The following is a 14,383-nucleotide window of genomic DNA, read 5'->3' as shown; positions in this document are numbered from 1 at the left end:
GCTAAGAAACTGATAACTTTATAATTTATTCCCTTTTGATAATTTTGTATTTTTATTTGGCAAGCCAGTTCTGAAATTGTAGTCTCTCATTCTTTTCTATTCCTTTGATATGTCTGGAATCATTGTAGAATTTTCCATTATCAAATAATAAAATCTTGCCTAAATTTAGTCCATTTATGTCTATTTTTTAAATGAGATCACTCTTTCCAAGTATAACACACCTCTTCTACAAATTATGAAAAGTATCAGGTTTTCTCTTAGTTCATTTAAAAGTCTATATACATCATAACTTTTTTTTTTGTTTTGGTACTGAGAACTGAACCCAGGGATGCTTTACCACTGAGCTACATCCCCAGTCCTTCTATATTTTGAGGCAGAGTCTTGCTAAATTGCTGAGGCTGGCCTCAAACTTGCAACCCCCCTGCCTCAGCCTCCCCAGTCACTGGGATTATAGGTTGTGCACCACCGCATCAGGCTACATCATCACTTTTAATAGCTGTATGATATTGCCTTAACATTCGCCATTGGCGCCATCATGACTGAATCATCTTCCTGACTGAATTAAATCTGTGTGCTTTCCTGTCTATATTTTACCCTTAGATAGCACTGAAGAAAAAGATGTTCTTTGACGAGAAAAATCCAACTTCTCAGCTCTTTAAAATTTATCTCATCCTCTATATTCCTCAATATACTCCTCCCACCCAATCCAGGCAGATAGATACCTCACTTCCACAGGAAATTTTTCTAACTCTATGTTTTTCCTCATGTCACCAACCTCTTTGCTACACTTTAGGGTCCAACTTAAGTGGCTTCTTTTCTCTGAAGCAAGCCTTTGGGATTCAAGCTGAGAAAAAGCTTTTACAATGAGCATATCATTCATACATTAATTACCTGTACATGGATAGTAATGTGTCATCTTTTCATCTCTATTTTAAGTTCAAGTGAAAGGATGATTTCTGCTAACTTTTACACAGAACTTTATTGAAACACAAACAAGACTCTAATAGATATCTATATATTAGAACAACGATCAGAAGAGTAGCTTATTTATGATGGCTCAGTTCATTATAAGCTCAAATACTAAATATCACAATCTCAACAAGACAAATATCAACACATGTGTTTTCAGTTCTAATATTCATTTGGCATGAGAAAAATGATCCAGATTACACACAGGGTTGGGTAAAGTTAAAGATGTACACTGCAACACAGAACCAACTGTGAAAAGGAAAACATTACCCAAGGATCATAATTCAGGAACATAAGGACAATCAGAGGCAAGCGATTATTCATATGATTTTTCTTGATCAGCTTCAGGGTCATTTTGATGGTTTATTTTCCTTTGTAATTCTTTAGCAAATTTCTCAGCTTCGTGGAATGCAGAAATAAGTGGATCAAGATTGATATCATCATCAGCAAACACTGCATCTTTCTTGATATTGTTACTGATATTCTCAAACATTTCAAGAACAATTTGAATATTGTCATTTGTCTCTTCCCTGTTAAAGATACCCATAAATTCTGACATTGCTCCAGCACTAAGTAGGTCTTTTGTCATGACAAGATTTTCAGACAAATTCAGTAGTATTTTCAAAATATGAAACCTTGTTGCAGTATTGCCTGTAGCTAGTAAGCATAGAAACCCAGGCATATAATTGGCAACCAGTTCATGATAGTCAGTAGTAATAGTGAGATGTTCAATCATCCTTAATCCAGACAGCTGCTCAAGGGAATCTATACCATAAGAAAGAGTTTCCTCGCACACTTGACATACATACGTCTGAATCATGTTTAGATTTGGATAAGGCGGAGCCATGCGAATCATGTTTTCCAAAAACCTTGTCCTAACTCGGGAGGATGGATAATTGAGTAAGGTTTCAATAAGTGAGACAATGCCTGAATCCCGAATGAAATCACGGGTAAATTGAGAAGCACTTCTCATACCCATTGCAATTTTAGATATTTCATGAATAAAAGGATCTCGAATTTTGTCCATTAATAAAAGAAGTTCTTCAAACTCTTCAGAACCAATTCTAAGCTCACACTGTATACAGCTGCAGGACCAATTCTCAGGCTCTGCACTCTCCCTGGCCCTAAGATGCTCTCGAATTTCCCGCACAGACCGGTAGGAGGGATCATACTGAAATGGGAATTCAGGTTCAGGCTGATGTAAAGATTCCTGCTCTTCCCCTTCTGGGCTAAGTTCCACATGCTTTGGCTTTCCCCCAAACATTTCAAAGAATAGAGATGCTGCTTCTTTTGGAAATCTAGAGGGGCTTAAGGATGAAAAGCCAATCCTAGACCATGGACCAGGCTTGAACTGAACAGTGACCTCTTCCCAGGTCTGGGGTCTGCGTGAAGGATCAGGTTCCTGCTCAATGGAATACCTAGGCTTGCAAATGGCCCTGAACACAGGGGTTGGATTTGATTCAAAATGGGCCTCATCTCCTGCCCAGAACCAGGACCCCACTATGTCCTCATCTTCATCAGCTAATGTCCCGGACTCGTAGTTGGTTTCATTGCTAGTACTATTATTCACTTCCTCTTTAGATTCAAGACAAGACCCAAAAAGTGCCCCTTCCTCATTTTCTGGCATGAACTCACAGGAGGCCACAGTTCCAGTTTCCTTAATGGCCTTGTCTCCAGACCAGAACCAAGACTCAACAATCATCTCTTCATCATCCTCTGGCTTAGGCACATAGCATATTCCTGATTCTCTATTGAATTCTTTTCCAGCCCAGAACCAGGACCCAAAAATGGTCTCCTCTTCGATCTTTGAACTCATTTCTTCTACTGCCTGAGACCCAGCCTCTACAATGGCTTCTTCAGTCCAGAAACAGGACCCAACACTGATTTCCTCCTCCTTAGTCTCAGGCTTGGACTCCTGTAACAGGATGTCCCCTGTCTCCACTGCCTCCAAACTGGCCTCTTCCCAGAACCAGGACCCAACAACGACTTCCTCTTCATTAGTGTTGGAACCGTATTTGCCGCAAAATTCAGCTGCTCTAATGGCCTCTTCCTTGGCCCCAAACCAGGAACCAACCATAGGTTCATCCTCAAGTGCTAGCCTGTTCTCTTCTCCTGCCTCAGCTGGTGCCTCAAGCCTATGCTCTTCCCCAGCCCAGAACCAAGAACCAATAATATCTTCCTCCTCAGCTACTGAACTGAACTCCTTTCTGTCGGTAACATCTATAATGGCTTCTTCTTCTTTCCAGAACCAGGACTTGATCGTGGTCTCCTCTTCAGTTGGTAACTTGGCCTCTTCTCCAGTCTCATGATCTATACTGCCCTCTCCTGCAGCCCACAACCAGGACCCTACAGTGGCTTCTGGTCTTGAATATTTTCTAGACAAGAACCATGAATCAACAGTGTCCTCCTCCTCCTCAGGTCTAGACTTCCAACTTCCTCTGTTGGAAGGATACACACAGGGTTCTTCTTCTGCCCAGAAGCAAGACCTATTATCAGTATCCTCTGCTTCTGCCATAAACTTGTATCTGCCACCAGCTCCATACTTCACACTGGCCTCTTCTCTGGCCCCAAACCAAGATGATATAACGGCCTCATCCTCATCCTCCAGCATAGACTTGCTGTTGACTTCAGCCTCCACACAAGCATCTATTCCAGCCCAGAACCAGGAACCAAATATAGGCTCATCCTCTTCTTCCTCCTCTGCAGTCCCTGGCATGATATCACAACTAGCTTCAGCCCCAGAATCCATATGGGTCTGGTTTTCAGACCAAAACCAGGACACAAATACTGCCTCTTCTTCTGATTCTGACCTGGTCTCTTCTCCAACCCCAGCTTCTATGTTGACTTCTCCAGCCCAGAACCAGGGATCAATGACTTCTTCCCCAGACCTTGGCCTGGACTCAGAGCTCATGCCAACACCAGATTCCACCCTGGGCTCATCAATACCCCAGAACCAAGGCCCAAAAATTGTCTCTTCCTCAGGTTCCAGTTTAGCTTCTTCACTAGCCCAAAACCAGGAACCAACAATGGCCTCTTCATCATTAGCTGCTAGTACAGATTCAGAGATGGCCTCTGCCTCAATTTCCATACTGGTCTTTTTTTCCCCAGCCTCAAAATAGGAATTACCAGCAGGCTCCTCCTCAACCCTAGGTCTGGATTTACAGCTAGCCTCAGTCTCCACATTGGTCTCTTCATTAGTCCAGAACCAAGTCCCAAAAATAGACTCATCCTCCACTTGTGGACTGGATTTGACACTGGCCCCATCCATCATGCTGGGCTCATCTGTATCCCAAAACCAGGTTCCAATGAAGACCTCCTCCTCTGACATGGCTTCTCGCTTGGCCCTGGCTCTGGCCTTGGTTTTGGCTTCTCCCTTTGCCAGTGCTCTGGCCCTGGACTCTTTCTTGATTTTGGACCTTAAAAATGAATTATCCTTTTCTTCATTCCAGAACCAAGACTCTTTTTTTATTACATCTAAAGATGCAGACATGACGTTGATGCTAGGTTCTCGCCTAGCATTGTGCCTGACCCTCTTACTGGCCTCATTCCTAGCTCTGTGTTTGGACCTGGATTTGGCCTCTTCTCCAGCCCAGAACAAGGACTTCATATTATTTTCACAATCAGACCCAGAACTGGATTCAACATAGAATTCTTTCTTAGACCTGAACCAGGACCTGGCATTGGCCTCCTCCCTGGACTTGGACCTGTACCAGGAATTAGTCTTTTCTTTGTCCCAGAACCAGGATGTCTTAACAGACTCATCCTCAGAACCAGAACTAGACACAATATAAAACTCCTGCTTGTTTTTGCGCCTAGACATGATATCTACCTCTTGTTTGGCCATGTGCCTGGACCTGGTACTGGCTTTCATCCTGTTCCTAGGATGAAATTTTGTATTGACTTCATCTCCACTACAGAACCAGGAATTCACAGATCTGTCTACCCATTTAAAATTGGAATTCTGAGAGGCCTCTTGTTTGGATATAGGACCTGGAGAGCACCAGGACCCAACATTGGTTACCTCTTCTAACCCAAATGAAGATTGGAATCCCACTTGAGAATGAGTCTTCTTTCTAGGAAAGTTGTCAATGTCCATATTAACCAGTTCTCTACCCACAGACAGGCACTTAGTTTTAGTAACCAACCCAGAATCAGTACTGACAAGTGGGGAGTCTTTGGCATTGTTTTGGGACATTCCATCTGTCTTTGACATGGGTTCAGCCCCAAATGGTTTCTGGGTCCAGGCTTTAACATCATCCTTGAATCTTGACCCAAGGTTTACCTTAGTTTTACCCTTAGTATGTAGCCCAACTGCTGTACTGGATTCCATTTTGGACCTTGCTCCAGGCATGAGCTTGGTCTTTGTTTTTGGCCTTGCTCCAGTCATTATCTGGGCAGGTATCCTAATCTTGGGTCGGACCACCAAAGGGACTTCATTCTCTATCTCAGCCATGCCTAAAACATCTTCCCCAGACTTCTTTTCAGGCATTGCCTGGGTACCAGGCTCAATCTCTGCCCCAGTCATGGTAAAAGTTAGACAAAGTACAGTTATATACTATCCAAGTCTCAGCCTTAGGCACAGATCTGTCAAAGAATGGTATCTTCACACTAAGATCTTTCAGCAATTTAGGCTATAACACTGGAACAAAAATTAAAGTAAATTGCCAATCTAGCAGTCAAACAGGTTCTGACCCAAGCAAAGTCTCAGTCAATAATATAGACACAGTGGAGAGGAGGCACAACCAAGCTGGGGGAGGATGGATGGTTCCTGGGTGGGTGCGGACCTGTTGAGGGTGGTGGTCAGCAGCAACTCCAGCACCACCAGAGCTGCCACTGGAGGTGGATCTAGGGAGAGAGAACGAAATGGGGGATTGAGTCTCATCCAACTGTATCACCTCATGCAGAGACTTACACAGAGAGACTAGTGTTGAATACTAAATGGGACAGCTCAGGTATAAGAAAATGTTTCTCTTGCCTGCTGCAAAATAAGTATGGGTGAGATGGGAAAGTGTGTTATCCATAGAGAGGCAGAAGAGCCTCTCACCAGATCCTAATCACTCCTGGACCCCACCAGTAGTGGCTGGTCTCCACTACCCCACCCAAAAGTGAACCCACGCCCATACCAACCTTCACTGATGTGGTGCAATTTCCCTCTCCTTTCTTTGCTCAAATGGTGTTATGCCCCACAGCCGACTGCAGGGGGTCCTACAGACAAACATACAGGAGAGAATGGAGTCTGAATGCTCAACAGATAGACACATACCCTGGCCCAAAACAAATAGCTCTCTTTCAGTTTAAGGGTCCTATCTGTCTAAAGTTCCCTGTCTCCTGGTCCCAGCTCTTGGATCATCCATCAGGGCCCAACCTACACCTACCTCAACATTCCTAATATCTCTGGCCAGAAGAAACAAAGGATGCTGTGGCAGTGTGCAAGTCTAGCAGAGAGAAGTAAACACAGTCCTGCACCCACTTGGAGCAAAGCCCAAAGCCACCTGCCATGCTCTTCCTCAGTAGCTGCCTCCCACCCCACCCTCTCACCAACCTCCAGAGATTTGAGCCAGTCTCCTCCTCCTCCTCTTTTCCTTTCTTGCAGAATTGAACAGCCTTAAAGCAGGCCTATGAACAAACAGATGAAAAGTTAGGAGAGTCAGGAAAAAAAAAAAACAAAAAACAAAGGGCAGCAGCTGAGCTTGGTGGACAGACCAACACCAAGGATAGGAGTCTCCAAATTAACTGTCTTTCCACATTTAGGGTCCTGCTGGTAGAATACTCTTGTTTTATTTAGGCCCTGTTGCAGGGCTCCAGAGGTAACACCACCTTCTCTTGACGTCATCCTCTTCCCAATACTCCCTTCTCCAATTCTGAGGACTCACCACTAGGTGCGCCATTTCCCCTTGCCCTGCGCAGCATAAAATGGGGGAAGGGCACCGCACATTCTAGAAAGCAGGTGATGGAGTAAGTGCTACTTACGACTCCCTCACCCCTCCACCCAGTACTCCCACCCAGGCAAAGTCCATCTTTTCAGGACCCCGATTTGGGAGAGGGAGGGAGAAGGTAGGGGAAGTGCCTGGACACCTGTTAGGAGATGACGAGGTGCTACTAAATGCCTGGCCAGGTCTGGTCACAGTCGCCCCACTCCCATTCAGGTGTCCACTCAGTGCCCAGTGCCCACCCCCCATCCGCACACACCTCCAGAAATCCAGGCCATTTTCCTGCTCCTCTTTTTCCTCAAGCCTCGCCTCTACAGATGCGCACTCTGGCCTGTCAGAACACACCAGACCTACCGCACACACGGGAGATTTTGACATCAAGCAGGAGCCTGTGGGAAGGGACAGCACCTGGGACGCGGGGTCCAACAGGCCCCTTTCCGGAATCGGCTGGAGTGGCAAAGGCGAACCACCTCCCGCTATGCCAGCTGGGCTGGACAGAGCTTGGACACCAGTCCCTGCTCCTATTCCCACCCACTGTGGCCTCCAGGAAGCCCCATTCCCCCTGCCCACCCACCCCCCGCCGCCGCCGCCGCCGCCGCTGCTGAGGCATCCTCACCTCCAGCGCCACCACTTCTCCCTCACAGCCTCCCCCAGGGCTCTCACCGGGCAAAAACACTGTCGAGGGCAGCACGGGCGCCAAGAATGTAGGCAGAAAAGCAGATGGTGCAGTTGGCCTCTGGAAGCTCTGCTGGAGGCTCTATGGTCACCCTGCCCCCTGCCCCAACCTGTCACCGCCGCTTCCTCACCAGGGGTCCCCAAGCTCCACACACCCCTCTCAGGGAGCAGCTCCCGCCAGCTCGCTGTCTCCTCGCCAGGATGCCAATGTCTGGAGGCGGGGGGCAAGCTGTCAGCCGGCCATAGTGGAAGACCACCCCACGCCCCCTGCGCGCCCCACTTGCCTTCACAGGCTCAGAGCCCAGGACATCGGGATCCCCCTCCTCTCCCGTCCTCTCCTCCTCTGTCCTGTCCTCTGGCAGCTCCTCACTGGGACTCCCACCGCATTCTGTGCAAGCAGAATTGCTAAGCGGCGTCCCGCCCCCACGCCTCTGCATCAAACTGGGCAGGGGCTGCGCAGGATGCGGCAAGAACCGCTCGCCTCCAGGGTGTCGGGAAGGGGGGCGGAGGGATATGGCGCGAATGGGCTCGACGCCCCCTCCCAGGCCCACCGTAGTTCCGACCAAGAGGTGGGCGGGGCCAGCGTGAGCCCGGGTCTGAGGGGCGGCTTAGCACCAGCAGCCTCAGTAAGACCCCGCACACCCTAGCGTGCAGACCACCACCCAGTCTCCCGCGCACCTACTCCTGGTGGGACTGGCGGGAGGGCGGGCGGCTGGGGGCTGCGGTATCTGGAGGTCGGGAAGCGCTGCGCGGGCGGGAGCAGCGGATGGATACCAAAACTCTCTTTGGTGTGCCTGCACCCCAGACTGCGCAGTGCCTGCCCCCCTCCTTCGACTCCCCCTCCTTCCTAGACACTAATGGGAGGGGGTGTCACGACTGCAGACTGTGGGTTTGGGGGGGAAGGACAGGTGACTTCACTACAGACTGACTACGGGCCTCTAGGATGGCTCTTCCTCCATGTTTTTCCTTCACAGCTTCTTGGAGCCATGAAAGGGAGGAAGGCACTCCTGTTGCTTATGGAACTGAGGTGGGGGCTCCCTTTAAAGACCTTACCACTGCGTCCCTTTCAAAGGAAGGTTGACCTACACCCTTTGCCCTAAGACACCTATTGCTGCTCTATGTCAACATTCTTTATGCTACACTAGTAGTATTTCACTCCAAATGGGAATTCGTTTGGACCTGGCTTGGGTTGTCCCCACAGCTGTCCAAGGCAGGTCCTTGCTCTGCCAGGACCCTCAGGGGGCCATACACTCCTCCCCCTGGTGTCCCACTGCAAAGTGTCAGGCACCAGGTAGAACCTGACCTGGATCCCTGCACACTGTTCTGTTTGATGTCTTCGCTTGCCAGACATGTCCAAACCTTTATGATATTTGGCACTGTAGAAATGTGGTGATTCCAACTAGCTTGGATCTTGCCCATAACCACCTACCTAGATTGAGCAGTCATTCTCAGGGGAGGGACCCACTGCGCTATCATTTCCTCATGACAAACCCAGCTGTTTCTGAATCCTCTTTTACTCCCACATGCTTCCTCTATTCCTGAGCCTCTCTTTTCCCTTCTTGCACTACTGGACAGAGCAAGGGGGTTAAGCATATATGTGGTGCTGTTATGGCTGTCCAAGTTAAAACTGATTGAAATGCCTCCTCTTTGTGTTTGAGAGAATAATGGCTCTGGAAAGATGCCTACACCTTATTCTACAGAACATGTAAACATATTATGTTACCAGATGGAATTAAGTTGGCTAATTGGTTGAATTTATAAAATTGTGCTGGATTATCCTGGCAAAAGTAGTCCAATGGCTTTTTACATGGGGCAGGGGGAGGCAGAAGAGTCAGTGTCCAAGGCAAGCAGCATGAGAAAGACTAGAGAGGACACTGGTGGCTTGCAAGATGGAAGGCAGCCAGGAGCCTAGGAATGCAGGCTCTCTCCAGAAGCTGGAAAAGACAAATAGATTCTCCCCTAGAAACTGCACATGGAAATTAGCTCTTACTACAGCTTGGTTTTAGTGTAATGAGATCTTATTTGGATTTACGACATCCATGACCAAATGATAATAAATTTGTGTCATTTTAAGGTACCCAGTTTGTAGTAATTTGTTATAGCAGTGGTAGGAAACAAAAATATTTACAATCTTAAAGCAGTCCACTCCCCTTATCTGTCTTTACTTTCCTTCAGTGCTGGGAGTATTTATTTTTTGTCTCAGCTCTCACCACTATGACATCCAGTTCCCTTCATTCTGTTTCATAAGTTTGTCTACAATTATACCCACATTATACTTCTGTCATAATTTTGGAGGTACTAGTATCTGTATACCAAAGTGTTTACTGAGAGAGGAGCAGTTCTACCAAAAGCCGACAGGTTTACCTGTATGAGACTCTGAAATATTTGTTGGATAATTTGCTGTCACTTCCATTTAGAAAACATGGTCTTTGGTTAATATTGATTGAACTGAGAAAAGCCCCCATTTAAACATTTTATGTGTTTTAGTACTTTATTTGCATTGATCAGATTATTATATCTGAGAGGGCAAATAAAAGATTAAATATGCTTACCTATATCCTGATAACTAAGCACTATTTACTTCTTCCAAAAGTGGACTATCATCCAACAGACTGCAATTGCCATCATTCTACTCCCTAGTGCCTCCTCTAGCATCTGTGTAACACTGACTTGCCCCTGAACTCTAAATTCCAGAAACAACCCACAAGCATTAATCCTGGGATTCAGAGGCAGCTGTGGTCATTTACCATACTTTATCCAATATTCTCCCCCTACTGTCACTCCTCCTCCCATGTCTACTCATGAATTTGCTTGCTAGCATATCCCTTTTCTGTACAGTTCATATGATGACATTTTGTCTCTTTCAATCACCATGCTCATAGACCTGTTTTGGTTCATTTGGCTTAACTAGCCTCTCTACTGACTGTCATTGTGCCTCTGACAAATTTTCCTTCTGGGATCTCTTTTCTAGCCTAGTTTGAGCCAAACCCTATGTTTTTTGGGAATGTATCCCTTCTCATCCACCTGAATTTCAGGAGCTGTATGTTTTAGTTTATATCCTGAATGTGTCCCAAAGATCCATGTCTTTCTTCCCCTTCCTTATTTTTGCTATGTGGCTATGAGGTGAGCAGTTTTTCTTGCCATACATTCTTCATCAAGATGTGCTGCCTTACTACAGGCCCAAAAGTAACGGGGCCAATTGATCATGGCCTGAAACCTCCAAAATTGCAAGACAAAATAAATCTATTCTCTTTGTAAGTTGATTATCTCATTTATTTTATTATAGTAATGGAAATCTAACACACTGTACACAAGAATTAACATCCCCTGTAGTCAGGACCACCTGAGCTGGAGTGGGTCTTGTGAACTAACTGGTGAAAAGGGTCCTCATCCATATCTACTTTTAGTGCAGGCTGGAAATGCTCTGGGAAATATCTTAGCCTGTATCTACTACTTGAGACAGGTTACACTTTCGTAACTGGTGGAGAGGCCTTAATGTAAAATATGTTCACATCCTATCAAGAGATGTACGTCAAGAGAATTCATCCTGAGGAAAAGAGTTTGGCATAATGACCTTAGCCCATGAACAGTGCATATTCATTATGGAAGTATAGCTATTGTAATGACAGCACTGGAATTAGAAATCCTATTTTTGCCATTTCCAACACAAGCCTGTTGTGCAAATCTGTCATAGTAAAGGCTGATTTATAAGTAATCACAGAAAGAACTGTTTCCAAATAAACTCTGTAACACTCCAGTGTGCACATGCCAATAATAAAGAGTAACTTAAAGAGAGGACATTGTCCTCCTGCAAAATGACTTTAAAGTTATGACTACTGCTCAGCTCTGATAATATGAGTCTGTGTATAAGTGTTGGTGGGGAACACAAGATGAAACACTTAGAGGGGCTTAAATCTCTGGCAATAAAGCTTACAATGGCATCAGCAATTGGAAAAATCATGGGAAAACCAGTAAAAATCCATACATCAGAAATATTTGTTGAGGATTTTTAGAACTATAGGAGCTGGGCAGAGGAGCTTTGCAGGGAGAAGAACTCTGGATTTCCACAATGCTAGAAAAGATTTGAAATTAGTGGAATGTCAAATTACTTTCAAAATTTGAAAATAATAATAAGAAATCAACATTACTTTTTTTTTTCCCTTGGGACTGGGTTTTTAACCCAGGGGCACTTTTAACACTGAGATACATCCCCACCCCTTTTTACTTTTTATTTTGAGGCAGGGTCTCTTTAAGTTGCTTAGGACTTCACTAAGTTGCTAAGTCTGGCCTTGAACTTGCAATTCTCCTGCCTTAGGCTCCCAAGCAACTGGGATTACAGACATGTGCCACCATGCCTGGTTTGTTGGTGTTATTTATTACCAAATCCATCACTTCCTAACTTTTCATAACAGAACCTCATCATAGCCTGCATCCAGCCAGCAACACTGGACCAAGGAGGGGAGACATGGTCTACCTCCTTAAAATTCTTGGTCAGATAATGCTAATATCATTTCCATTCACATCCCATTGAGTGCATACAATTACCATTTATTGAAAATCCTGTCCTTTTACTACATGTGATGCAGAAACAATGGTACATCCACATACAAAAGGATAAAGCTGTCACAAAAAACAATAGTACCAGGAAACATCATCAACTTGCTTAAGGACATTAAAAAACCCTACAACTAACATCATATTTAATGGTGAAAAACTAAAATCTTTCCCATTAAGATATGAAACATGTCAAGGATATTCCCTCTCACTACTGCTTTTTAACACTGCACTGGAAGTCCTAGCTAATGAAATAAATCAATAAAATAAAAAGTATATTGATTGGAAAAGAAAAAATAAAATTTTGCTTGCAGAAAACATGATCATCTATCTATCTATCTATATAGGAAATCTGAAATGGGCAAAAGTTAAGTGATTATAGCAAGGTTGCAGGATACAAAAGTCAACATAAAAAATAAATTACTTTCCTAAATACCATCAAGGAAAATGTGAAATTTATAATTTAAAAAATAACATTCAGATTAGCACTTAAAATTGAAATACTTAGGTAAACCTAACAAAATATGAACAAGAACTATATTAAGAAAATTATAAAACACTGATTAAAAAAGTAAAAGAAGAGCTAAATAAATGTAAAAATATTCTATGTGCACAGATAGGAAGTTTCAATAGTGTAAATGTGACTGTTCTTCCAACCTATTCTATAAATTCAATGTAATCCCAATCAAAATCCCAGCAAAGTATTTTATAAATATCAATAAATTGATTCTAAAGATTATATGGACAAGCAAAGAACCCAGAATAGCCCACACAATATTGAAGAAGAGCAACAAAGCTGGGGTATGGACACTGCATGACTGCAGGATGTAGTATAAACTACAGTAATCAAGATATTATGGTATTAGGGCTGGTGTTGTGGCTTAGTGTCAGAGCGCTTGCCTCACACATGTAAGGCACTAGGTTTGATCCACAGCAGCACATGAAAATAAATAAACAAAAATAAAGATATTGTGTCCATGTATAACTAAAAAAGTATTTTAAAAAAGATATTATGATAGTAGAAAAAGAGTAGAGAAATAGATGAACACAAGAGAACAGAGTGCAGAAATAGACTCATACAAATAAAATGAATTGATCATTGATAAAGGTGCAAATACAACATAATAGAAATTATGTATAAATAGATGGGAGGCAACATGTACAAAATTAATCTAGAATCAAATTTTATACGTTTATTAAAAACTAACTCAAGAAGAATCACAGACCTAAATATATAATGCATAAGTGTAATTCCTAGATGAAAACATAAAAGAAAATCTAGATGACCTTAGGTATAGCAACGATATTCTAAATAAATACCAAAGGAATGTCCATAAAAGAAATTGTTGATTAGCTGGATCTCATTAAAATTAAAAACCTCTGATGTGTGAAAGACACTGTCAAGATAATTAGAACATAAGCCATAAACTAGGAGAAAAATACTTTTGAAGGACATATTTGATAAAGAACTGCTATCTATAATATACAAAGAGCCCTTGAATCTCAACAATAACAACATGACTAAAAAATGAATCCGAGACCTTAAAAGACACGTCACTAAAGAAGATAAACAGGTAGCAAATAAGTATATGAAAAGATGCTCTGCATCATATATCACAAGTGAAATGCAACTCAAAACAATGATGAGATACCATTATATATCTACGGGTTAGATCAGTTTTCATCACTGTGACCAAAATACCTAAACAAAACAATATAGAGGAGAAAAAGTTTATTGAGCACAGAGTTTTGGTCCATGGTTGGCCAACTTCGTTGCCCTAAGCCTGAGATGAGGCAGAGCTTCATGGCAGAAAGGCATAGTGGAGGAAAGCTGCTCATCTCATGGTAGCCAGGAACTAGAGGAAATACACGATGATCCTGGTACAAAATATATAATCCCCAAGGTATGCCCCGCTATGGCCCACTTCCTCCAGCCATGCCCTAACTGCGTACAGTTACCAGACAGTTAGTCCATTCAAATTATCAATGCATCAAATGGATTAATTCACTGATAAGTTAACAGCTCTCATAATCTGATAGTTTTGCTTCCCTCATTAACACAGGAGATTTCGGGGACACCTCTTATCTAAACAGTGACAAACTATTTGGCCAAAATGCTAAATATGACAACATCAAATGCTGACAAGGATGTGGAGTAACAGGAACTCTCACTTATTACTGATGAAAATGCAAAATTGTACACCTATTTTGAAGAGAGTCCAGCAGTGTCTTCTAGAAATAAATATACTCTTAGC

The 14,383-nt window shown here is 43.6% G+C and overlaps 1 protein-coding gene across 1 annotated transcript; it reads right to left on the bottom strand.

The window, feature by feature from the left end:
• Window positions 1–891: 891 nt before the first annotated feature.
• Window positions 892–5,760, bottom strand: Gprasp1 (G protein-coupled receptor associated sorting protein 1). Its single transcript, XM_027934436.2, has one exon. It carries the CDS (start codon window positions 5,492–5,494, stop codon window positions 1,286–1,288), a length of 4,209 nt encoding a protein of 1,402 aa, XP_027790237.2. The 5' UTR covers window positions 5,495–5,760; the 3' UTR covers window positions 892–1,285.
• Between the last annotated feature and the right edge of the window lie 8,623 nt (window positions 5,761–14,383).

Source organism: Marmota flaviventris, chromosome X (genome assembly GCF_047511675.1).
Source record: "Marmota flaviventris isolate mMarFla1 chromosome X, mMarFla1.hap1, whole genome shotgun sequence".
In the NCBI taxonomy this organism is placed as follows: Eukaryota; Metazoa; Chordata; class Mammalia; order Rodentia; family Sciuridae; genus Marmota; species Marmota flaviventris.
The sequence above is the reverse complement of the archived record's forward strand: the minus strand, read 5'-3'. Positions and strand labels throughout refer to the sequence as shown.